Source organism: Pristis pectinata, chromosome 22 (genome assembly GCF_009764475.1).
Source record: "Pristis pectinata isolate sPriPec2 chromosome 22, sPriPec2.1.pri, whole genome shotgun sequence".
Classification (NCBI taxonomy): Eukaryota; Metazoa; Chordata; class Chondrichthyes; order Rhinopristiformes; family Pristidae; genus Pristis; species Pristis pectinata.
The window spans coordinates 13,603,839-13,629,263 of record NC_067426.1 but is presented as its reverse complement, the minus strand read 5'-3'; the positions used below and the strand labels follow the sequence as shown (position 1 = coordinate 13,629,263).

The 25,425-nt window shown below is 39.8% G+C and overlaps 1 protein-coding gene across 1 annotated transcript; it reads left to right on the top strand.

Annotated features, from left to right (window-relative positions):
• The first annotated feature begins 16,656 nt into the window (after positions 1–16,656).
• LOC127581724 (stathmin-like) lies at positions 16,657–24,463 on the top strand. Its single transcript, XM_052036387.1, has 5 exons — positions 16,657–16,727; positions 20,696–20,782; positions 21,339–21,511; positions 23,283–23,474; positions 24,005–24,463. Exons 2-5 carry the CDS (start codon positions 20,764–20,766, stop codon positions 24,059–24,061), a joined length of 441 nt encoding a protein of 146 aa, XP_051892347.1. The 5' UTR covers positions 16,657–16,727; positions 20,696–20,763; the 3' UTR covers positions 24,062–24,463.
• The last annotated feature ends 962 nt before the right edge of the window (positions 24,464–25,425 follow it).

Genomic DNA, 25,425 nt, shown 5'->3' with positions numbered 1-25,425 from the left:
CTTAAATGGATGCCCCCTTACTTTGAGGGAATCATCCTCTCAGCATTTACCTTGTCAAGCCTCCCAAGGAATCTTATATATTTCAATAAGTTTACCTTTCATTTTTCTGAACTCCAGTGAGTACAGACCCAATGTATTCAACCTGTCCTCATAGGATAATCCCTCCATATCCAGGATCATCCAAATGAACATTCTCTGAACTCCCTCCAACAATAATATATCCTTCCTTAAATAAGGGGACCAAAACTGTTCACAGAACTCCAAATAGGGACCCACTAGTACTTGTACAGTTGTATTACTACTTCCCTATTTTTATACTCCAACCATGGGAAGCAAAAGCCAACATTCCAATAGCCTTCCCGACTACCTGCAGCACCGATATGCAATCTTGCTATGTGTCTTGTAGATGAGAAAAACTTTGGGTTATCCAAAGGTGAATCACTTGCTGCAGGATACTCAGCCTATGATTGGATCTTGGAGCCATCACATGTATGTGATAGAGGGTTCTGGTCAGTGGTGACCCCCATGATGTTGATAGTGGGGTACTCAGCAATGGTAATGTAGTGAAATGTCAAAAGTGAGTGGTTAGACCCTCATTGGCTGGGACTTTGGTGATACAGGTGTTACTGGCTGCTTATTACCCTGTGCCTAAATGTTGTCTCGGTCTTGCTGCATCCAGGAATGAGCTGCCTCATTTGCTGAGGAATTGAAAATGGTTTAGAACATTGTGCAATCTTCAGCAAACATCCTCACTTCTGAAGTGGCTGAAGATGGGTTGGTTTAGCACACTGCCTTGAGGAACTTCTGTTCTGATGTCTTTGGCTTAGTTGACTGACCTCCAACAATCATAATCATTTTTTTTTGCAAACTATACCTCCAAACATTGTTTTCCTCTTGATGACCATTGATTTCAGTACTACTTGAGTTCCTTGATGCCACACTCAATCAAATGCTGCTTTAATAACAAGGGCAGTCACTCTCACCTTACTTCTGGAATTTAGCACTTAAATGCATATTTGGACCTGGAGCTGAACAAGCTGTGCATTGGAGAGCAGAGTATTGTAAATGCCATTTGTTGGCACTGTTAACAACACCATCCATCACCTTGCAGCGATTGAGAGTGGATTAACTAGACAGTTATTAGCTTGATTAGACATGTCCTGCTCTTTGATGACATGACACACCAGGGTAATTTTCCATGGATCTTCAGTACTACAGCCCAGATGTTATCTCATCCCTTTAGTGTGTCTCAGCTATATTTCTCTCAGCTATTTCTTAATAGCACATGGAGAGAATTGAATTGGCTGAAGACTTAGCCAGCTCCTGTGATTCCCAACATAGAAAATTATTTCCTGTAACAGGGGATCTCAGGAAAAAGCTGAGAATGGTCATCACCCACCACTCAACTCTTCTGTCTGAACATGTTTGCCAATTCTTCAAACTTGTCATTGGTACTGATATGGTGGGCCCTACCAAAACTGAGGCTGGGGATGTTCTTATAATGTCCTGCTCCTGCAAGCTATTTAGTTGTCCATCACCATTCATAGCTAGATATGATACGATTGCAGAGCTTTGATCTGATCTTTTGGTTATAGGATCACTTAACTCTGTTGCATGCTGATTTCACCATATTGACACCTCATTTTTAAATTATGCTGGGCACTGCTCCCAGAATTGATCCCCCAGCTTGATTACAAAGCGGAGACCGGGATATGACGGACCAAGAGGATACAGATTGCGGTGGAATACAGTTCTGCCTCTGATGGTCCACAGCGCCTCATGGATACCCAGTTCTGAGCTGCCAGTTTTTTCCCAAGACCATCCCATTTCGTATGATTGTACTAACGTACAACACACTGGAAGGTGTCCTCGGTATGAGGACAAGTGGATTGGTTTTCAGTGTTTCTTCCAAGTGCTATTCGGCACTGAGGGGCGCTGATTCATCAGCTGAGGAAGGAGGTTTGTTTCCCCAAATTTAACTTGATGCCATGGGACTTTTTATGGACAGTCTCTCCTACACTGTATACCAATGTGCTACTCCCTCTAGTGGTAGGATAGCATGTACAAGGGATTGTGATGAAAGAGCACAGTATGTTGTCTATGAGATCTGATTCTGTGAGTATAAACATGTCAGGCTGTTGCTTGGCTTGTCAGCAGAACAACTTCCTCAGTTTAAACATCAGTGCCTAGACATCTCTGAGGAAGTCTTTGCAATGTCAACTGGCTCAGAAGAGAATTTGCTGTGTCCAAATACAGCACCTAGGTTGATGGCAAATGATCTGGGCAGTGTTACTCTTTTTCTGGTGTAATGTGGAAATTCTAGTACAATCACATCAGAGGGAGTCACATATTTGCCAAAATGGGTAAGGAAGGCAGTAATCCTCACCACGAGTGCATAACTGAACCAAAAATATTTCTATTACTATCATTATTAACACTCGCTTTTTTTGTTTCAAAGTATTAACTGAATTTAAATTCTGCAGCTGCTATGGTGGGATTGGAACTTGCATCTCTGGATTTTGAGTCTAAGCCTCTGGGTTACTAGTCTGGTGACTTAACCATTGTGCCACCACCTTAACCTACTCCTGTTATTTTTCAAAATTGTTTTATTGGATCTTTAATCCATCTGGTGGAGCAGATGGAGCCTCAATTTTAACTTCACATCTGAAAGATGATACCTCCAACAGTACCATGTCAGAGCTGCACTGAAGTGTCAACCTAGTATTTTTTGTGTTTATGTCCCTGGAGTGGGATTTGAAACCACTGCTTTCTGACTCAGAGTGCACCATTGACTGAACCACACCTTCAAGAGCCTCAAAGATTTGAAAACAAAGATAAGAATTTCAAATCTAAGTCATTAGTGCTCCAAGAGTCAGGTTAGGTCACTGAGCACTGAGGAGATGGTAAACAATATGGTGTGAATTAAGATTCATTATTTTTAATAAGTTCACATTTATAGAGTGAAAGGTCAGAGGTCTACAAGAAATACATGGGATTAGTCATATTTTGAATTAACAAAGGCATGGATAAGAATTAAATTGACCCAGGGACTCCGGCCAATACTGGAGATATGCCCTAATTTCAAAAGATTTATCTCACAGATTGTCAGGAAGAAAATTTGCTCTTAACTGATGCTATGCTCTTTTATTGCATTTTATTTTCTTGCTGTGTTTTTGTTAAAATGTCAGCAATAGAGGTGTATGTGTGGTTTATTCATGAAATGATGATTTCCTAAAATTGAGATGCAGGCAGGAATCTAATCAAGGAGATTAAATGACTAAAATGAAAAACTATTTCATGAGGAAGCCTGGAGTCTCAATGAAAATGGCAACACTTAGTGAGATTTAGGGGTTTTTTTGGTCAATTTATTTGTGAAGGAAATGCAAGATTTCAAACTCCTGCTTGCAGTCTGCATACACTATGCTTAGAATGGAAAATATTTGTTCACTTTTCCAAAATGTTTCCTCGACTATCCTTTTGTATATCCCAGAGGAATTGAAATTAGCATACAGACAGATTGACTTGTTCAGATTCCTCCTTCCTGTTGTTTATTACTGACCAGAACTGGGAAGGCTGGGCTGTTGTACACATCTCTTGTTTGAAAATGAATAGAATTCATTTTACTCCATGCTGGCTGGTTCAATCTAGATTATACTGGAAAGCTCAGGGGAATTTAACCAGCAGAGAAGCTGACTTCACCTTAGGTCATCAGTACGATTAGCAACAATTAATTCCAAATGAAAAATGCATGGTTGGAAATTCTATGATTAAAGAAAAGAAATATAAGAGACCAGATCTTGCTGGAGTGAAGTATTTCATGGAATATGCTGATCAACATACAATTTCACTCATTTGCACTATAACTTGCTGGAAGTGATAAGGATGCAATGAGGTCTGAGGAACATCTAGGACCTCATTGAACAAGGGGATCCACAGACTATTTTCATGATAGAGTCATAGAGTGATACGGCACAGAAATGGGCCCTTCGGCCCACCGTCCATGCCGACTGTCAAGTACTTATCTATAACAATATAATTTACCAGCATTTGGTCTGTGACCTTCTATGTGTCGTGATTCAAGGGATCATCCAGATTTTTCTTAAATGTTGTGAGAGTACCTGCAATAGATGGTTCTTTCCATGTTCCAACCATCTGCTGGATGGAAAAGTCCTTCCTCAGATCCCTTCTGAACTTCTTATTTCTTTCTTTAGTTTTAGATATCTCTTCTGTAGTGAAAGGTGTCCTACTCTCTCTCTTATCTGTGCCTCTCATAATGTTGTATACCTCTATCAGGTCCACCCCTCAGCCTCTTCCTCCCCAAGGAAAAGTAACCCGGCCTATCCAGTCTCTCTCCACGTAACAAAAATGCTCCATCCTCGGCAACATCCCGGTGAATCTCTTTTTCACTCTCTCCAGTGCAATCACAAGCCCCTATCAGCACTGTACACAGTACTCCAGCCTTGGCCTAAACCAATATATTATAAATTTTACCATGAGCTCCCTGTTCTTAGATTCTATGCCCCAGTTAATGAAGTCAAGTATCATATATGCTTTCTTCACCATCATATCTACCTGTGCTGCAACACCTTCACGGATCTTTGGACTTACACACTGAGGTTCCTCTGTTCCTTAATACTCCCTAGGGCTAAAATAGTTAATTATTTATGTCCTAACCTTATCAGTCCTCCCAAAGTCCATCACCACACATTTATTAGGATTAAATTCCATCTGCCATTGCTCTGCCCATTTTACTGTCTGATCAAAATCATCCTGTAGCCCACGACTACCCTCCTCTCTATCAACATTACCAATTTTCTTGTCACCTGCAAATTTGCCAATCGTACCTCTTACATTCATATTCGAAGCCTTAACATTTATAGCAAACAGTAAGGATCCCAGCACTGATCGCTATGATATACCACCGGTCACAGGCCTCCAATCACTAAAGCAATCCTCCACCGTCACCCTTTGCTTCCTTTCACTCAGCCAATTTTGGATCCAATTTCCCGACATGCCCTAGATCCCATGGGTTTTTGGATCAGTGTCAAAGGTCTCAGTGAAGTCCATGTGGACTACACCAACCACACTGTCCTGATCAATATATATTGTTATCTCTTTGAAAAATTCGATCAAATTAGTCAGATAGAATCTCATCGTAATCAGATTCTATAATTGAGAATGTGCAATAGAAGCGGGGAAGAGGGAAATAATCTTAACTGGAAAATTCTAGAAATAATTCAAGTTTTGCACCTGTATTTGTGGCAAATTCTGGGTGTCTCTCCCTGCGATTTTTCTTATTATGCAGATTGTCTTTTTGGATATTAAACCGTGTATTTTTCCCCTTTTAACCCTTTTACAGGTTGGTTAGTTATTAGATACTTGAGAGCTCCATTGACACTAGACAGACCCCAAAAAATGACACAACTGCATTTAAAAGGAAACTTGGTAAATACATGACAGAAAAGGGAATAGAAGGTGATACTGTTGAGGTGAGATGTTGTAAATCTTGTACAAGGAGGCTTGTGTGGCATGTAAACACCAGCACAAACTATTGTGCTAAATGACCCTAAATGGATGCAATTCCATGATATTACCCAACTGATTGTCACACAATTTTAAATATAACATATGCATCAGGGCTCTTCAACTATTAATACTTAATTATGGCTCTGTATTTGACAAAACGTTTCAAAGGGTTTGACATTTTTGCTGTCATTTTCCCTGATTGGAAATCCTCATCATGTTAAGTGCTATTTTGAAATGTATGAACAGCTGATGATTAGAGCACAGATTGAAGGTAATTGGCCAGAAGGGAGAAGAGAATTAATTTTTAAGCAGTGTGTAATTTATGATCTAGAATGCACTATTTTGAAGAATTTTAGAAATAGTTTCAACAGTAACTTCAAAATGGAATTTGATACATACTTCAAAGGGAAACTTTTATACAACTTTGGGGGAATAGATAAGGAATAGAACAAAATGGATGGCTCCTTCAAAAGGCAGTCACAGGGAAGAATGGCCAAATTGTAATCTCCACTGCTACATATTTCTGTCCTGTCAGTGAGTACCCTACATCCAACTAAATTCAGAGGAAGTCTCCTTTTACCACATACCCCACAGGAAGCAAATAAAAAGCACTTATATTTTTATTGTACATCCATATTGGATAAACCATGGTCTACTAGAATAAAAATCCAGTCACAATGCAAAGTCGGCACAAAGACTTTAAGCGACCACTATGTGTCATAAATATAATCTATATCATCTTTTTCTCTTGTTTCCTAGATAGACTTTTTCTCTCTTGCTTTCTCTCACTTTCTCACCCAAACACAATCATTAAAGTAACCACTTTGAGTTAAAAAAGAACATTAAATTTTGTTAGCCTGTAAATGATGGCAAAAAGAAAGGATGTCTCAGTGTGAAAGTACAAATTAGTCACTTGCTGAATCTTTAATATGCATCTTGTGTACAAAGGCCACTACAGCTAAACAGCAGCAGCAACCATAGTGCAGCACACTCTCAGGTTAGAATGTGGCTTGAACCCATAATCTAATGATGCAGAGGGAAGGGTGCTACCAATCAAGCCACAGCTGGGTGATCCTGAATGAAGAACTCCGAAGGAATAAATAGCCATAAATATTTGTAGTCTGCACATGTGCAAAATCTGCCATGCAGAGTTGCAATAAAGCAGCACATATGATTTTATCCCTTTTGGCAATGTGCCTACCCGAACATAATGAGGGCCCCAATACCAAGTACCTCATGCCGGTGCTAAGGCTCACCTCATTTAAACGACTATGAACTGTAAATGGTGAGTGGAACCAAATATCCAAAGTTTCTAAAGTTCCACGTTGCAATATAAAAAATGGTTAAACAACAAAAATTCCTTACAAATTAGCCTTTAACGCTGGTATATTCAGCCATAATTGTTTAAAGCAGTGATTAAGATCCAGAATGCATTGTTTGAAAGACTGGTAGAAGTGGGATCAATAATAACCTGCAAAAGGGAATTTGATACCTACTTGATGGGGAATTCTTTTCACAATTTTGGGAAAGAGCATAAGAATGCAACAAAAAGGACTTATGAGATTTGGATTTTAATTAAAGCAGATTTGTTGAGCTTTGCTTATAAAGTCTTGTTTTTATGAGAATTGGTAATTAATTTCACTCATACTTATTTTGATTAATCGTGATGAACTCAGCCTCCAGTCTGGTCACGCCTCCCTCTGATGGCTAAAATTGATTGATACAAGTGTTGGATTGCACAGACTGTCGTAACTGGATGGGCAAATAATCAGCAGATTTGCTTCACCAGATTCTCTGTTACAGCTCCTCCTGTTAATGGAACATATGTTCCTTCTTCAACCCTCTGTTGCTGCGGCTCTGTTTAGGTGTTGATTTTTATCCTGGGAAGTAGGTCTATTTAGTGTCCTCATTTTTAATCTTCTTTCATCTTCGTCTGGGAAACCAGTTTGAGTTTGAGATTGTCACAGTATGCCAGCCACATTGTGTGCACGTTACATAGCTTATCCTGCTGAGTATGATATCAGAAGAGTGCATTTCTGCACATAACACGTGTTCCTTTTGAACTCCAAATTTATCACCTTGCGTCTCCTTCCTCCTCCATGTTTTATGTATCGTATTTATTATTCTCAAGGCTTCAAAAGTGTGTACTTCCTCAACTCCCCCCAACCTATTCCTCTTTCCGGAATCTCAACTACCAGTTAAGTATTTTTCAAGTCTAGGCAATGCTGCAATGTAATAAACACTAATTATTTCCTAATGCCAATCACATTCGCTGGTATCTTGAAAAGCCTTGGTGCAGACGATGCACTTATACTGATGTCCCACTATGAATCAATTGAAAGTATACTTGTCTATGTCTTATCATTCCAATTCTTGTAACATTGATTTTGGGCAGAATTTATATTCTCTTATTATTGTCTTGTTCTCAAATCAATGAAAGGAGATGAAAAACAACATTGTGCATTTACTTAGCACCTTTAATGAGTTTACGATATTCCAAAGCCCTTACTAACCAATGAAGTCATTTTGTGGTAATTATTGTAATGCAAGAAATGTAATAGCTATGAGGCAATGCCTCATGAGACTCTGGCTGTTAAATAACATACCCAAGATAGTGGGTTTTCTCAGAGCTACACAGTCTTAATAATGAAATACAAATGGTTCTTTAAAAAGAAATGTATGTACACGGCATTACAATAATATATATTACTACATTTCTCTTCAAGCCAATTAAAAGAACTATTCTAATTTTATTAGCCTTTATATCACATTGTTACAATGCAGATGAGAGGAAGGCTTATGCTCACATAATGGATGATGCTCAGTGATTTCTGAATGTGAGGGTGTTTGTTGGCTGTTGTGTCAACTGGCATTGCTCAGTTTCTTCTTTGTTCTAAGGTTATTTTGGATTAACAGAGTGGCTTTTTGAGCACTTTGACAAATGATGCATTTTGTGTGATGCCTTGCAAACAATGCAGTGCAGTGATCCTAGATCCTTCAAATGGCTATATGTCATATGGTGTTTCTTGCTTGTCCATGTGGTTTTATATTTCACAAGAAACTGATCCTGGAGTTGTAATGACATAGATCTGAATGATATGTTCCTCTGCTTTTACTTTCATGTTTTTTGGTCTTGTCAGACCTGAATAGATGTTATCATCTACCACATGGAGTAGCTCTGAAAGATATTTTTCCCTTATACAAATATGAATGTAGTTGGTGATTTTCCTGTCATTGAATGTAACAGTGTTCTGTACTTTAATAAAACAAAACAATAACAATCTTATTTCCAATTTCCTTTTGGCATGGGAAGCATAGTTGACTTTCTTTAGTGTTTGCCATAAAGCTTTCCAGTTCATCATTGGTGTATGGTCAGCAAGGTATGATTTTTGCGAAGTGCAAAAAACAGGTAGGTTCTATCACTGTCAAATAATGGTCCATTACCTGTCCTCACTCTTTGCGGAACAGCAAACAAAACAAAGGCAAGATCAGCCTTTGGGATGGTAGCCTTGGGTTGTGATGGTAAAGTAGGGAATTTCTATGATGGGAATATACTATAGCCATCAAGAATTACAAGCAAATTATCACCAGTGCGTGGATATACAAAATCAAAACCAATGTTAACCAATGGCCCTTTGGATAATTCCAACAATCGCATTGGTTCTTGTAGGTTTGACATCAAGGTTGCTTGTCACACCAGACATTTGTTGATATTGTATTCAACAAAGTAGCCTATTCCTGGGAACTATGCTCTTTCCCTAAAAATTGTTAATTTTTCAAATCTTTTGATTATCTTTGAGAGCAATGTCTATTGTGTTCTGTTCATGACTCTGAGATGACAATTGGGTTATCTTGTAGCAAAATATTTGAGGTAGATGCAGTCATGACTTCATTGCAAAGTTTTTGCTAATCTTTTTGCAGTATATGTGCAATATAACAAGAGAATGCCTTTTCCATCACTATTTTCATGATTGAATTGCTATGAAACACAGATTGAGCAACATCATATTTGTACAGCTTTGATTTTGCTCAGTGACATCATTTTTAGCACTGCATTTATGTTCACACATCTGATAAGTTGCCCTGTGACCTCTTCTTCACAACTAATGACGCTGGTTGTAGGTATTACACTCACAATCACTACAATATGAGCAGATGACAATGTGTTGAACCTCAGAACGTCAGTCACCTAACTTATATAAAAAGTCATGCTAACACTTGTATTTGAATGGTATTTACAATTAAAACTTTCCTAGAACTATTAAGAAGATTGTACTATTAATATAAAATAACCTGGCACTTCTTCACTGAGTTAAACCAAGATGGTTGAAGGTTTGTTCACTCATATTAACAGGTGCACAAATATTAACTGAGGCACTGAATCGTGAGATGCAGATATTGTCTTCATTTTTGGCTGAGTTCTTTGAGGAGCGTCCAACACTCAAGAGGTGTTTAGACATCTAACACCATCAGTTTGCTGAATCATAAACTTTTGCAAAATGGTTGCTTTTTCCACATGACTTACATTGTTTTCCCTTAGCAGGGCATTCCACTATGTGGGGGAAGATGCCAGAACAATAATATGACTGTTTTAAGTTCTGTTTAGCTCACTGAAACTGGCAATTGTTCTCTTTTGAATGTTCTCTGCTGACGGTTTCCAGTGAGAGTTCTGCCCTGTTTTTATTTTGTTTCTCTGATTCTAGTCCCTGCAGACTCTGCGGTCATTCTGCATCAACTTGTCTATTCTCTTAAAGTGACAATGATCTTGCTAACTCTGATTGATGCCATTTTCGAGGCTTTCTGAGGTTGCTTTGATATATATCCTTCAATAATGTATATTTATGGCTCTTATTCATGACCAGAAAATTCACATTTTGCATAAAGTAATCTCGGACACATGGACCATTGATCAATTATTTCTTCTTATTCTTGTCTATGTGACAGAACACTTTTGTCTTCTGCGTCATTGAGAGAGTCATATGGCAATGGAAACAGGCCGTTCAGCCTTTTGAGTCTACACCGAACATTAAGCACCCACTTAGACCAATCCTATTTTCATTCTCCCCTCAACTCGCACTGGATTCTACAATTCACCTATTCAATTTAGAGTGGCCAATTAACCTATCAACCAGCAGGTCTCTAGGACGCTGGAGGAAACCAGAGCACCCAGAGGAAGCCCATGAAGTCATAGGGAGAACGTGCAAACTCCACACAGACAGTACCAGGAATAAACCCAGAACCTGCAGCTGTTACACAGCAGCTCTACTCACTGCATCACTGTGCCTCCAGATAGAACATAGAACATTACAGCACAGTACAGGCCCTTCAGCCCATGATATTGTGCCAACATTTTATCCTGCTCTAAGATCTATCTAACCGTTCTCTCCCACATAGCCCTCCATTTCCCTGTCATTCATGTGTTTATCTAAGAGTCTCTTAAATGTCCCTAATGTATCTGCCCCCACAACCTCTGCCAGCAGTGCGTTCCATGCACCCACCACTCTCTGTGTAAAAAACGTACCCCTGATAACCCCCTCATACCTTCCTCCGATCACCTTAAAATTATTCCCCCTCATGTTAGCCATTGTTGCCCTGGGAAAAGGTCTCTGACTGTCCACTCGATCTATGCCTCTTATCATCTTGTACACCTCTACTAAGTCACCTCTCATCCTCCTTCTCTCCAAAGAGAAAAGCCCTAGCTCGCTCAACCAGACATGCTCTCCAATCCAGGCAGCAGCCTGGTAAATCTCCTCTGCACCCTGTCTAAAGCTTCTACATCCTTCCTATAATGAGACGACCAGAACTGAACACAAAACACAATACAAATGTGGTGTAAAATGTGTAATCAGTGCAGTTTTTGCTCTTGTGTAATCATTAGTGATTGGTGATAGTGTTTCATGAATATCCTGTAGTTCTGTACCTACCTATGGTGTAACAGTCTTGCTTTTTTTCTGGATCCTGTCATTACTTCTTCACAATGAAATCACTTTTCACAGCAGGACACAAACTGAGATGCATTGGAATGCACATCAATTGCCATGAGGTTAGTTCAAGTTCAAGTTTATTGTTGTCACAGGCATACATACTCAGGGTATAAATGCCACAAAAATTAGCTTTTTGCAGCAGCAGCACAGAACATTATAAGACGAAGACAAACATAAATTAACATAAACAAATTAACATAAATTATACATAACTTACATGACCATCTTGGCATGACCATCACGATTCCAACAACATGCAAGTGCAGTGAAGCTATATCAAACAAACTGAGCTTTGCTACTTATTTAGAGGTAAACTTTCACCGTTGGTTGATTTGCATAGATTCAGATGAATTAGCTTAAGCATAAGAATTTTTTGTCTCCTCAGCAGCTGCATGGTTACAAAGCAGAGTTACTCAGCTACAGACACAGCTGCAAGAAATTCCATGCATTGTATTAAAAATCAACAACTAAGTTTATTTTTATCTGACACATACAAAACATGCTCAAACTGATAGCAACTGCACTCTGAAGTCTCTTTTTCCTCATCACAAATATAAACTGCAACTATTAAGCCCTCGTTTCTGTGATTAATCAAGTAGACTAACTGCCGGGCATGATGTAGAACATTGGTTGGTTTCATTATTGTCACACCCAAGGCATGCTTCACTGTCTTCAAGTGGAAATATACACAGTGTCTTAAAAAGGGAATGCACTTATATAGCACAATAACATAACAATACTACACTTTCCTCCTTCCTACCTCAGAAATTTCTTGCCGACAATTCTCAAGTATTCAACTATATCAATTTTGGCCTCTTGAGCCTTCCTGATTTTAATTATTCTATCATTTGTGGCTACATATTCAGCTGCCGAAGTCCTAAGTCATAAATTCCATCACCAAACCTCAATAGCTCTTTACCTTCTAAAATGATCCTTAAAACCTACCTTCTGATTATGTTTTTGGTAACTTCTTATGTCTCCTTAAGTATTTCAAAGTCAGATTTTGTTTGGTTGTGCCTCCATGAATCATCCACGTTCCACTGTGTTAAAGGTGTCATATAGAAGAAAATTGGTGTTGTATTTCTTTCTCTTTCGTGAACTCATTCAGCTTCCCCTTAAACTTAGTTGTGGCTCAGTTAGCAGCACATTTGCCTTTAAATCAAGAGATTGTGAGTCTGAGTCCCATTCTAGGGACCTGAGTATAAAGCTGGGCTCACGGTCCAGTGTGAAATCGAATGAGATGTTAAACCAAAAGCAATAACCAATCTCCTGGAGGAACTCAGTGGGTTGGGCAGCATATTGGGGGGGGGGAAGGAATTGTTGACATTTTGGGACAAAACCCTACATCAACATGTCCTGATGCAGGGTTTCAACACAAAATGTTGACAATTCCTTTCCCCCACAGATGCTGCTCGACTCATTGAGTTCCTCCAGCAGATCGTTTGTTGCTCCAGATTCCAGCATCTGCAGTCGCTTGTGTCTCCATGTTAAACCAAGACCTTAGCTGCTCTCTAAACCATTTTGAAAAAGAGCAGGGCAATTATCCAGAGCACCCAGTCCTATGTTTATCAATCCCTCAGTCAGCTTCAGAAGAACAGATGATCTGATCTAGAACATTGGTGCACATGGCAGCTGTCATGCCCAAATTACCTGCCATGTTTCCAACAGTTCAGAAGTATTTCATTGGATTTAAAGTACATTATCACGTTCTAAGATCATGAGAGTCACTAAATAAATACAGGTCAAGGCTCAATCTAAATTGCAGGACGAACTTCACACAATTCCTATTGAGTTGCAGTCAAGCCAGACTAAACTGTGGAAAAGACATACAGAAATATAGGAGCTCAAGTAATGTTTGGCCCTTTGAGCCTTCACCAACATTCAATATGATCACAGCTGAGACTCTGTCTCAATATTCTTTCTCCCTTCCCATTATCCTTGTTGTATTTTTGGATTCTCTGGGAATTTATCTGTCTCCTTCTTAAATTTGTCCAGTGTTGGCCTCTGTGGTACCAAATTCCATCGTCCTGTCCTCAGTCCTAAATGTCTTGCCCTGTAACTTGAACCTGTGACCCCTCATTCTACCCACCCTTATCATTGGAAACATCCTCCCCACATCCAGTCTGTCTAGCCCTGTTGGAATTTTTAATGTTTCTTATAATATTCAATGTAGAGATCTGGACATTGTTGGAAAGACCAGCATTTTTATTGCCCATCCCTAATTGCCCTTGAGAAGGTGGAGGTGAGGTGCTTCTTGAACTACTGCAGTCTTTCTGGTGAAGGTACTCCCACGGCACTGTTGAGTAAGGATTCCAGGATTTAGACCCAGTGATGATGAAAGTCCAATGATATATTTCTAAATTATGATGGTGCATGACTTAAAGGAGAACTTATAGTTGATGGTGTTGCTATATGCCTGCTGCCTTTGTCCTTCCTGCTGGTAAAGACTGTAAGTTTGGGAAGTGCTATTGGGGTAGCCTAGGCAAGTAACCGCTGTACATTTTGTAGATGGTATACACTGCAGTGTGCCAGTGGTGAAGGGAGTGAATGTTTAGGATGATTGATGGGGTGTCAATCAATTGGGTTGTTTGATTAACACTCTTAGATCTCCTCTCACTAAGTTTTATTGATTATGGTGATTTGCAATTGTCAGTGGGTATGTTTGTTTCTGGGGCAATGCAGCTTAAATGAAATAACCACGATTTGTAGCTTTATCAATATTTTGTACCTGCTGATAACCATGTGGTTTTATGGCTCTTTTTGAGAAGTAGCTGCTGTCCTTCCTCAGCTGCCAGCCATCATTATTTGTAACATACACAATTTCACGTAACCTATTGTGTTGCAGAGGGTCATGGCTGTCACGTGACAACACTGCCCCTAACAGGTCGGATGACAGCACTGCCCATTACCTGGTTGAAAGACACACCACTGCCAGTCAAGGTTTGGCTCCACCCCACCCATCAGTGCACACCTGACCATTGGTCCCTTTAAGCACCTTTGTACTTGGCCTCGGGCCACTTGCCTTTTTAAATTACCTGAGCTGCTCCCCCACCGCCCCCCCCCAGCACCATAAAGAGTGCCACATGTGCTTGGCTTGGCCTCTTCGTTTGCTCCGAGGAATTGTGAAACGACGCTGGAGAGACCGCTAGTAAGGTGTGCACTTCGACAGGGTTAGGAGCGTTCTAAGTTAGTATTACCGGTAGTGTGAGTCAAGGGGTGGCGGGTAGCGTATTGCTTTTCCTTGATTGTTTGTACCCAGTTTGTTTTGTGTGTGTGTGTATTTTACTCTCGTTGCAATTTTCCCATGCTCGCCATCTCCGGTGCACGCGCGCGTGTGTGTGTTTCCCCTGTTACTTTTTCCCCGCATTTGTCTTTGTAAATAAATCATTTAACTCTAAGACTGTGTTCAGTCCTTGTCCTTCGAGACCTTGAACCTGTTTCACAACACCTATACCCACCATTCTACCCTATTCTTTCTCTCCATCCACCTACTACCCACATATTTCACTCACCGGATCCCTCCCCCATCTGGCTCCATCTGCCTTTCGTCTCTCCCCTAATGGTTCATATTATTATCTCCCTTACTTATCAGATTCCAGCACTGGTAGCCTTTGTGTTCACGCTTTGCTGGAGGGTGATAAGCATCTCCAGCTTCACCCTCCCCTAACCCCACCTGACTCCATCTGCCCATTTTTTCTCCTTGCCTGCTTCCACCTATCACCCACCTGCCTCTGAACTATACATAGAACATAGAACAGTACAGCACAATACAGGCCCTTCGGCCCACAATGTTGTGCTGATCTTTAAACCTTGCCTAAGACTAACCCCTTCCTCCTACATATCCCCCTATCTTAAATACCTCCATATGCTTATCTAGTAATCTCTTGAATTTGACCAATGTACCTGCCTCCACCACTGCCCCAGGCAGCGCATTCCATGCCCCAACCACTCTCTGGGTAAAAAACCTTCCTCTGATATCCCCCTTGAACTTCCCACCCATTTCTTTAAAGCCATGCCCTGTATTGGCTATCTTCCCCCTCCATTCTCAGTCCAGATGCAGAGTGTTAACCTGAAATGTCAACAGTTCCCCTCCACAGATGCTCCTCAATCCGCAGTGTTCCTCCAGCAGTTTGTTTTCTGCTTGGAAAATTCAGTTTTCACACAATAGGGTTGCAGGGTACCCAAGCAGAATATGAGGTGCTGTTCTCCTAGTTTGCATCTGGCCCTGTTGTGGCTGTGGAGAAAGCCAAGGACGGATAAGCCAGTATGGGAATGGGAGGCGGAGTTGAAATGGCGTGCAACTGCAAGTTGTTACCGGTCAGTGTCTAGTGCCCATGACATTGGCGTTTATGTATCTCGTGTTTTTTTTATTATCTATATTTCTGTCAGATCGTGTGCATATCAATAGTGCAATGTCACATTCCAAGCATTTTGTTTGCATTGTAATGTACAAACGCATCTATTAAAATAAAGGCTCCCAAAAAATTATTGCCTCACAATGCACAACCAGCAATTTCCATCCTGGCTACTTTGCTGCGAACCACCCTGAATCTGGTTTGGAAAATATGGTCACCACGGCCCCGTTTGTGGTTATCCTACTGCACTTGGGACTATGAGCTCTTCATTTTGCCAACGTGACCGTTTTTATGAATAAGCCTACACAACGAACGTCGGTGGACCACTTAACTACCTAGAGGTGGAGGAATGCATACAATAGTGGCAGCCTCTTTATTATCAGACCTGTAGACCGCCCTTCCCATCCTCATCGCTTTTGCACTGACCAGCAATACAACAGGAATAGGCGCGTCTGCCTTAAGTAACCGTAATTAAACGATATGACGACCAAGCCATTGTGTCGTCAGAGGCGGTGTGACCAATAGGAGCGCGGCAAGGACCGTCCTATTACAGAGCCAATCAGCCAGAGCCATAACACAGCTCGGGACTAAATGTCTTCGACCTCGAGTCAATTAACATAGGGAACACCCTTCTTTCATTTGGATTGGTCAGCGCTTGCTGAAAAAGGCCAATGAAATCGACGGAACGCCTGTCAGCTTGCTAACGAAAGGTAGGCTGCTGCCAATGAGAGAGCGCAGGCACGGTCACGTGACGCGTTTTTGGCGGTTTTTATTCGACGGGGAGGGTGGGGGTTGATAGCAGGTTCGTGCAGAGCGCGGGAGACAAAGGGAGCAGCAGCAAAACAAAAGCAAACGAGCGAGGGTAAGGGAAGCGGGAATGTGCTAATTATAATAAATGCACCATAGAGAAAAGATTTTTAAATAAAATAATCTATAGGAAAATTCAGATATAACGGTGTTTGAATTTCCTTATTTTTATTTGTTCATTTATAATTTTCGCGCCGATGCAACAGATCAGTCAGTGAGCAGGATATTTGGGGTTAATGCTTGTCTGCTGTGCATAAGGCAATAATGCAGTGTTGATCATTTCTTTCTAAGATTAATATGCAGAAGTAGCCTAGTTTTTCTTATTAAACCTATGTCATTGCTGCATGTGATCTTTTTTTGGATTGGCTAAGGTGCCTTAAAATAAAAAGTGGCTGGCTTTGAATTGGGTATCAGATCGAAATGGGATGTATTTTATGATGAGGTGTTAGGGCGAATCAATATTTAAAACTAGAAATTTAAACAGTTATCTTTATTTGAATGCACTGAGAGGAAATGGTTTTATCACATCAGTTATTGTCTAGGTGTAGTATCAATGGAATAAGGGAGTGGCGCTTTCTTGCTAGACACTTCAGCAGAGAAGGGGAGGTGGTCGAATTGTGTATTCGTAGATGTCATTTGTAACACTGCTTTAAACGTGTATTTTTAAAACTTATATTGTAACATTCTCTGCACCTGTTTGAATAATTGCAAATAACATTGTTTTTAAATCCTTGGCTGTCGAGTGCGATGTATTTTTCCAGTGGCAATGTGCTTTTGTCCATCAAAACTACAGTAACTCTTTGTTCTGCAATAACGTTTCCAGATTGATTTTTCAGCCTCTGCACAAAGGAGGCTTTTATGAAACGCTCAAATACAAAACTGCAAGCCAAGCACTCCATGATAGATTTTGTATATATAGATTTTTTGCATAATTTTGATGCAAGATGAAAGCGCTCATTTGTCTAAGAAAAGACACAAGATCACCAGCGCCCAATTTCTTTCTTTCTGATCCCCACAAACGCTAATCTATAAGTGAGTGCTGTGAATGTCATTGCTGCTTTTGTGAAATTCATTCAACGCCGCATTTTACTTGCAAATTATTTGGAATATTACTTAAATCGAGGTTTTGAAGCTGCTTTCAAATCTTTTTTTAGTTGAAACGGATTCAAGATTTTAGGGTTGGGTGTTGCCTATCACTGTTCTATTCGCGGATCTTAAAAGGGTTATCTGGCTTAACCAGAAAGCTGATACTTCTGCTGGCGAGATAACTTTGAATTTTCTAGAAAACATTTTGACTGGGTGTAACGCTCCGTACAACAGCTCCTGTTGGGTATTAACTCATACCCTGGAAACTGAATACATATTGCATTCTAACGGAATAGAATAACAAACATGTTTTCACATCTGGCAGACTCGATGAATTTCCACCACTTGCTCTTGGCTTCAGGTGGCGCTCTGTTGCTGTCTGGGCTTCGCCCGGTATTCCGAGGTATGCTGTACCCATGCCCTCCATTGTCCTTTGAGGGTTATTTTTTGGCCCTGGAGGACTGGTGTCAAACTGAATTTGTTTTCCCCAGGTAACAAAATGCAGAGATACCATTCCACATTGGGACTGAACTTGCAGTTGTTTACAAAATCGTGGGATGCAATTTTTCAGTTTTATCATAAAGAAATTTCTACATCTTAAAAGGCCAAATGTTATTGTATTTAAAAACTTGCACTTCAAGTATCCAACATGGATAATAAATACTGTCCCCTCCCTAAACTGGGGGAGAAAATTACATCTTGTCAACCCTGTGCAATTCATTTAAAAACAAATGGTGTGTGGGTGAGTGCTAGTTGACTATAGGCTGGGAGCAACTTTTGAATATACAAAGTGGGAACTCAAATTGCAGAGAATGGCTGTTTGGCCACTTGTACTTATGCCAACTCTTTTAATTAGCTAACTAATTTGTTCAAACTTCTGCATGGTTCCTCTCCACCACCACCTTCACGTTCTGATTGTCCTTTTCCAATTCCAAGTGTTTACCATTCTTAAAGCTATCGAATATTTCCACTCGCTGCCTTTCATGATTTGTGTATTAAAATGTTTTTATTGCTACTAATCCTGGATTTCTAGTTTTCAACCACTTGATTTTCTGAATTAAACTTTTTTTTAAATCCAGCCTATACAACTTTTTTTTGCCCTATATTTCTGGAGTTGAGAACTTGTCTGGACCACCTGACAACCCCATACACTCTCTGTTGGTTGGTCAGAGGATGTATCACATACCCCTGTAATTATACTTCTCCTGTGGTCCAGGTCTTGCAGTGCTCAATATGTTGTGTGGTATAATTCTTCGTGGCTGAATTTCCTGTCAAGTGCACAGAAGCCAAGTTCCACCCTCTTATGAGTTCTCATTTAATCAAAAAAATGAGAAACTGCTTAAATGGATTATTTACTTGCAAGAAACTTGGAGTCCTTTCTTTCTTAAACTCTTCCTTGCTGCACATTCATTTTGGTAGCCAGCTTGGACTCCATTCCTAAGCTTTCGTTTAATTGCTATTTCTTTATACCTCCTTCCTGTAGGTCAGTAATTCACCAATGTAGAAATCGCTGACTCGTGAGTCTTCTGTATTGTCACTCCTTGGTATATTGTAGCTCTCCTGTGGTTTTGTTTTGCTCCATCTTGTTACTTCTGAACAAATCTGAGGCTGGTTGGACCATGAGCTTGTTAAACATTTTTTGCAGGGATGGGTCAAAGTTATTCTCTGGCCACTTAAGGTCACGAACATCTCTTAAATCCTCTTGCCCACCAATGTTCATGTTTCTTGAGCTGTAGCTAATTGGTGTAATTAAAAACCTGAAAATCCTAGAAGCATTTGGGCAGCATTTGTGGAAAGAAACACTTGACATTTCAAGTTGAAGGAAAAAAGCAAGAATTAAATTGCAGAGGGTGTGAGAGATGACTGGGAATGGAATATTAATGACGGGATGTGGCCAGGGTTGCCATGCTGATGCAATGCTGTCTTGGCAATCAGAGTTGTCATCACTTAAGATGCTTTGTTCTCTGCAACAGCTGACTTTCAGTTTAGTCCTGAACTTGTCAGATGGATCGCTCCATCTACCTCTCTCCCAACTTTTTTTACAATCTAAAATTAAGCTATTTTATCACTTCTGGTTTGAACCCTTGATTCAAAATTTTGGATTTCCAGCATCTTCCATCCTCTTGATTTTTCAGCTAGTGGGTGTAGTTTGTCAACCTAGGATTTGTAGTAATGTAGTCAAGGGAGTAAAGAGTTGCCTATACTATGGATCAAATTCTAGATTTAAAGCTGTACATAGTCCTGTGTTTTCTAAAATTGTTTTCTGGATAACTAGAAATGTGTTTAATGTATTCATCTACTTCAGATTTCTTTCTTTCCCACCTAAATTTCTCTACTTCCCACCTCCCTCTCCTCTTTCTCTCCCCCCCCCCCCCCCCCAGTAGTTGGTGGTACAGCCATTCTCCATGTCTAGTTGGAGTTTTTGTTAATTGGTGCCAATGATTGGCATTTGATTAGTTCAGACTTGGTCTCTGTTACCTTTCAATAGCAGTGGTAATTAGTACCTGTTCTAATTGACTTCATTAGTAAGCAAAGCACTGATTTGCAGTTGCAAGTGATTTAAATGTTGTCCAGTGCAACAATTGCTGGACAATAACCAAATGGGTTGGTTTTCTTCACATCTGGGCTCCTTCAAATGTCCTTTGTCTACTGATGGGCTATATTTATGGTTTATTTTATGTGCTATTGCACATTTCCAAAAGTACACCATTCAAAATATTTCTGATTTGAAAGGCAGATGTCCATTCAAGCTTATCACTGACTATCCTCTCTCAAAATACTGACAAACCTGTCACATCTGGTATTCCTTTGGTAGCCTTGGTGATGCCCTGCATTGTGGGCCTCAACTTGCAAGCAGTCACTTGCATATTACTTTTGGCACATGTAGTATTCTGAAGCACTAACAACTGAACTTTGGTTTCTTTGTTCTTACCACAGGGTTTGCTGTATTCATCAGAAAGCTTTAAACACTTGAAAGTTAACAGCTAATCGTGACTTGTTCTGCAATGGCATCGGCATCAGCTGGTAAGAAATGTATAATGCTGTGACCTTGCAGCGGTGGTTAAGTGTGAGGAAAGGCTTGCCTTAAATCTATGGGAATGTAACCAGTAAAACTGTACCTGTTGTGTTCAATCAAATAAACTGATCTTTATATTTTGTGAAATCTTGCCTAGTCTCAGTTATGTCAAGTCTTGATGGTAAAATATAATAACCATCCTGTAATATGGTTATAAACAGGAAACAGACATTCATTTTGATAGATTTTGCTGGATCTAACATTTGCACACAGTCCTAAAACTACAGAACAAAAAAATCAATTGTCATTGTAGCACAGTCCTGTTTAGTCCATAACCAGCAATGTTTTGATATGTTGGATCCAATAGTAGTCAGATGGATAACTGGTGTACATTATTTTAGTTTGGACTAATATCACCAGTTGATTGAGAATCCACTTGGTTTTGTTATAAAATTGCCCGAGGGGGATTGGTAGTTGCCTGCTTGACAATATTAGTAGATTGTCTTGTGTTTTTTTTTAAATTGGTAAGTTGGAATATGAGAACATCATTGAAATGTTTTTCAGATATCAAAGTTAAAGAATTGGACAAGCGTTCTTCAGGCCAGGCTTTTGAATTGATCCTGAGCCCACCTGCAGCTGAAGCTATTCCAGAATTTCCTCTTTCTCCCCCTAAGAAGAAGGACCTTTCACTAGAAGAAATTCAACGTAAACATGAAGCTGCAGAGATCAGGCGAAAGGTACACTTCTAGTGTATAAACTGAAACATTTAATAGTTTGCTGGGATTGGGGAAACCAACTTTTTTTTTGAGACTTGAGGCACATATATAGTTTAACAAGGAATCACTGAATTTGCTAGTACCTTTTTTGGTGTTGGGATAAAAGCAAGTGTTTTGAGCTTAATGCATTGCATTTTCTTTTTGCTTCTAACTAGCTTCACCTATTTGTTTGAGTGAGCTTTTGGCATTTGATTGTTTGACAGCAATGCCCAGAATGCAACTAATCAAGAATCTAAAGGCAGATGAATGAAATATGTCATATCTTTAAGGGATAGACAAGCAAGTGACAAAGATAACACGCTGAAAGACTTCAGTTTGTGATCAGGTTTTGTGTCAACAAGGAAAATTGCAAAATGCGATTGACCTGCAATGAATACTTTAATTTGGCTTTAAAGTTGGTTAATCTTTTGACCTGGACAATACACTTATCAACTGCTGTCTTATGGGCATAGGGTACATTCCCCTTCTACTGGATTACCCTTCCCTTCCTTTCTCCACCTCCAGTCTCACCCCCATTGGACTAAATTGGAGCTGCAGTTCCAGTCATTATTTCTGAATCCTCCTGTATATTGACCATGTGACAGCCTGGTAATTGCTTACAATAGGTCATCTGATTGTGTCCCATTTATGCTTTGGGTAGGTGTGGCTAACCTGAAATTCTTGCTCTTGGAAGGCCTGTTGAATGTGCACCAATGCACTGAACATTCCTTTTGAGTTGTGGATCCAATTAGTAATCATATACTGCAGAAATGTAACCCCAAGTGGTTTTGGGTTTACACTTCCTCTGGTCTGATGGCAAATGTTGGACTGTTGTGGAATGTTTTTAGTAGGTAGGTCCTTCCATTGTTTGCCTTGAAATGCAAACAGTGAGCAGGTGGCAAAAGCCATTTGAAATATCCTAGAATTGCTTTTTGTTCTGAACTTGTCCATTCAATGTACCTGGATTTGGTTCTGTGGGATGCAGACTGCCTATGTAGTCTATTGTAAATTGACCACTAAGACTTCCAGATAAGTACATGGATGGGAAAGATTAAGGGATGAGCCAGATGTGGGCAAATGAGACTAGGTGGGCACCTTAGCATGGATGAGTTGGGCTGAAGGACCTGTTTCAGTGCTGTATTACTCTTGCTAGTAAATTGGTTGTACACATAGTTTTCCTGACTATCTACCCTTGGCTAATAATCCTATGCACTTCACTGATCTGCTGGCTCAGCTTCTATTTTGATAGGCTACAATTCATGATCTGCAGGTTGCCTTGGACAAGTTATTTTGCAAGAACTATACACTTTTTTTTGCATGTCAACCAACATTTCTCTTGCATCTGTCCCAACTTGCTTTCCAGGATCACAAAGTATGCATGTTCTTGTAGGTGGCTTATGAAGATCTGATAACACTATTGTAAAATTAATTTCCATTACTATCAAATTAATGTTGCCCAAGATATCACAATTGAGTTATGTATCCATATTGCATAAAGCAATCCTAAAACATCAGAGACCTTTCAGATGTTTAACCAGATGTAACCTTTCTTGGGAAAGGAATTTTTTATATCTAAAATATACTGAGATATTTAAATGGAAGAATATCCAATAGGTTAAATGCAAGGACTACATGTATAATGCAAATACCTGCTGAGCTGGTAAGCAACTAGTGTAGTGGTATTAAAGCATTTAAACTCTGAACACTGACTTGATTGGCAATGCAATCCTTAGTTGAATTTATCCTTTTTTAGTCACATGAAGCAGAGGTGCTGAAGCAGTTGGCTGAAAAACGAGAACATGAGAAGGAGGTGCTTCAGAAAGCTATTGATGAACAGAACAACTTCAAGAAAATGGCAGAAGAGAAACTGACCACAAAGATGGAAGCTAACAAAGAGAACCGTGAAGCTCAACTAGCAGCCAAACTGGAGCGTCTAAGAGAGAAGGTATGGCTAATGCTTGTCTCTTAACAGTTGCTCCTAGCACATTGTACTTCAGTATTTTCGGAATGCCTCCCATACCCTTTTGGAAACCAATTTTTAATGTGACTATTTACAGTCCATCTAGGCATTCCTGAAGAAAGCTTAAATGAACAGTTGAGCTTTTTAGTTACAATGTTTCTAACCTTGCACGTGTGGTCCCTGTGCGTTGCCATATGGAACACAAGAACTTTGGAACTCTGGCTGTATATCAAGTCCTCATAACTTGATTTAAATTTGGTATTTGTCCAAGGACTGATTCTGGAACTGTGGGCAAGGTTTCTTTCTATTGTGGGGGGGAAAAAAATTCCCAGTCTGCATTACCATTATTTGTTAAGACTGAATGGGTAGATCATAGTGATCAGACAGCAGTCTCTTTATGCTAAATTAGGAATGCAGTTGGCTCAGACTTAACTGCTACCAACTGAACAAGGTAACAACTTTTTAAATGGCAAAGACTGTTTTGGTTTGTTTCTAAATTTATCCTTCTCTTTTAGGAAAAGCGGATGGAAGAAGTGAGGAAGAGTAAAGAGATCAAAGAAACTGAAGACTAATTCCTTCCCCTCTTTCATTTGGAATTTGAGTGTTTTTTCAAACATCCAAAGATGTTTTCAAATGGCCAGTGTGTTCATGGAAATTCATTTGTAAATGCAATTGTGTGCAACTGAGAGCTGAAAGCTCTTTGGAGAAGGAAGGATTGTATTTGTATGCTTTCCACCTTTTTTGTAAACATTCTTGTGGGTTTTTTCCTGATGTAGATACTTTGAGCTCCTGCATTTTTTTTCTACTAGTAGTGAATTGAATGGGATTGCTGGTTCAGGTTAGTGTATTTGTGAAAGTGTAATTTCCAGCATGCTTTACTGATGTGTTACACGTTTAGTTTGTAAGTGTGTAACTATATATAAACCTGCCTAACCTGTTGCACCTGTCTAACTTCAATAAAATTGCACAATTGCTGTTTTGTTTCCTTTTTTTCCTCTTCCAGTTGAGCCATGTCATTCAATGATTCATTCTAATTGTACAGCCCCTATTTGGTCTCCCTAATCCTAATGTGGTTCATATCTACTTAAAATAACGATGTTTTTAATGTGCATGATAAAATAAAAGGCAATTTACAAGTATATTTTTAAAACTTGAAATGTGAGGGGCCTGACACAATGCTCTGTGAAGAATTTAAACAGTAAATGCCAGGTTACATATGGTGCTTCAGCAGCTGATGGATTTGGTAATGGGGTAGATTGAAGATAAAAGGCCAGAGGTTATATGGATGTAGGGTTTAAATCATTAAAAATGAGCTGATGGTTGAAGGCTTAGTTTTAGATAAACATCTTAGTAGAAGAAAAGTTAAGGAAACAAAAGTCCAGCACAAACTAGACTATTGTTGGGCAATTTGTGCCAGGATCCAAGGGCTGCTTTCCTGAATTAGTTTAACAGTACTCAGCATTGCATAATTGTAATCAATCATTCCTTTAGAACTAATTTGGTTAAAGTTCCTCCTGATCCTGAGGAGGCAACTAAAGATTGAAGGCAGGATGATAAATGTTGTCAATGCCCTTGAGTCCAGCATGGTGGGCTGGTCCAGAATGTTAGAGAACATGTGATGTTAATTGGAGCCACAAGTGGCCTGGTGATAAGAGGTAGAGGCAGTTGGGAGTCTGACCAGTGGGCCTTGGCAAAGATTGGTGGTGGGACCCTTGTTTGTGATAATAACTTGGATATGAACAGGGGAGATAATTAGCTGGTTTGCAGGTGCTGCTGTGGTTAGCAAGTAAGAGCCAAAAGCCTTTATCTCTTCAATGTTACCCTTTAAACCATTTCCTTCCTCCCACCCCCCCCCCCCCCCAAAAAAACTTAAATCTATGCTTTCTAGTTTCATGGGGAATAGACTCCTGCTACCTGCCCTATCCATAGTTTTCAT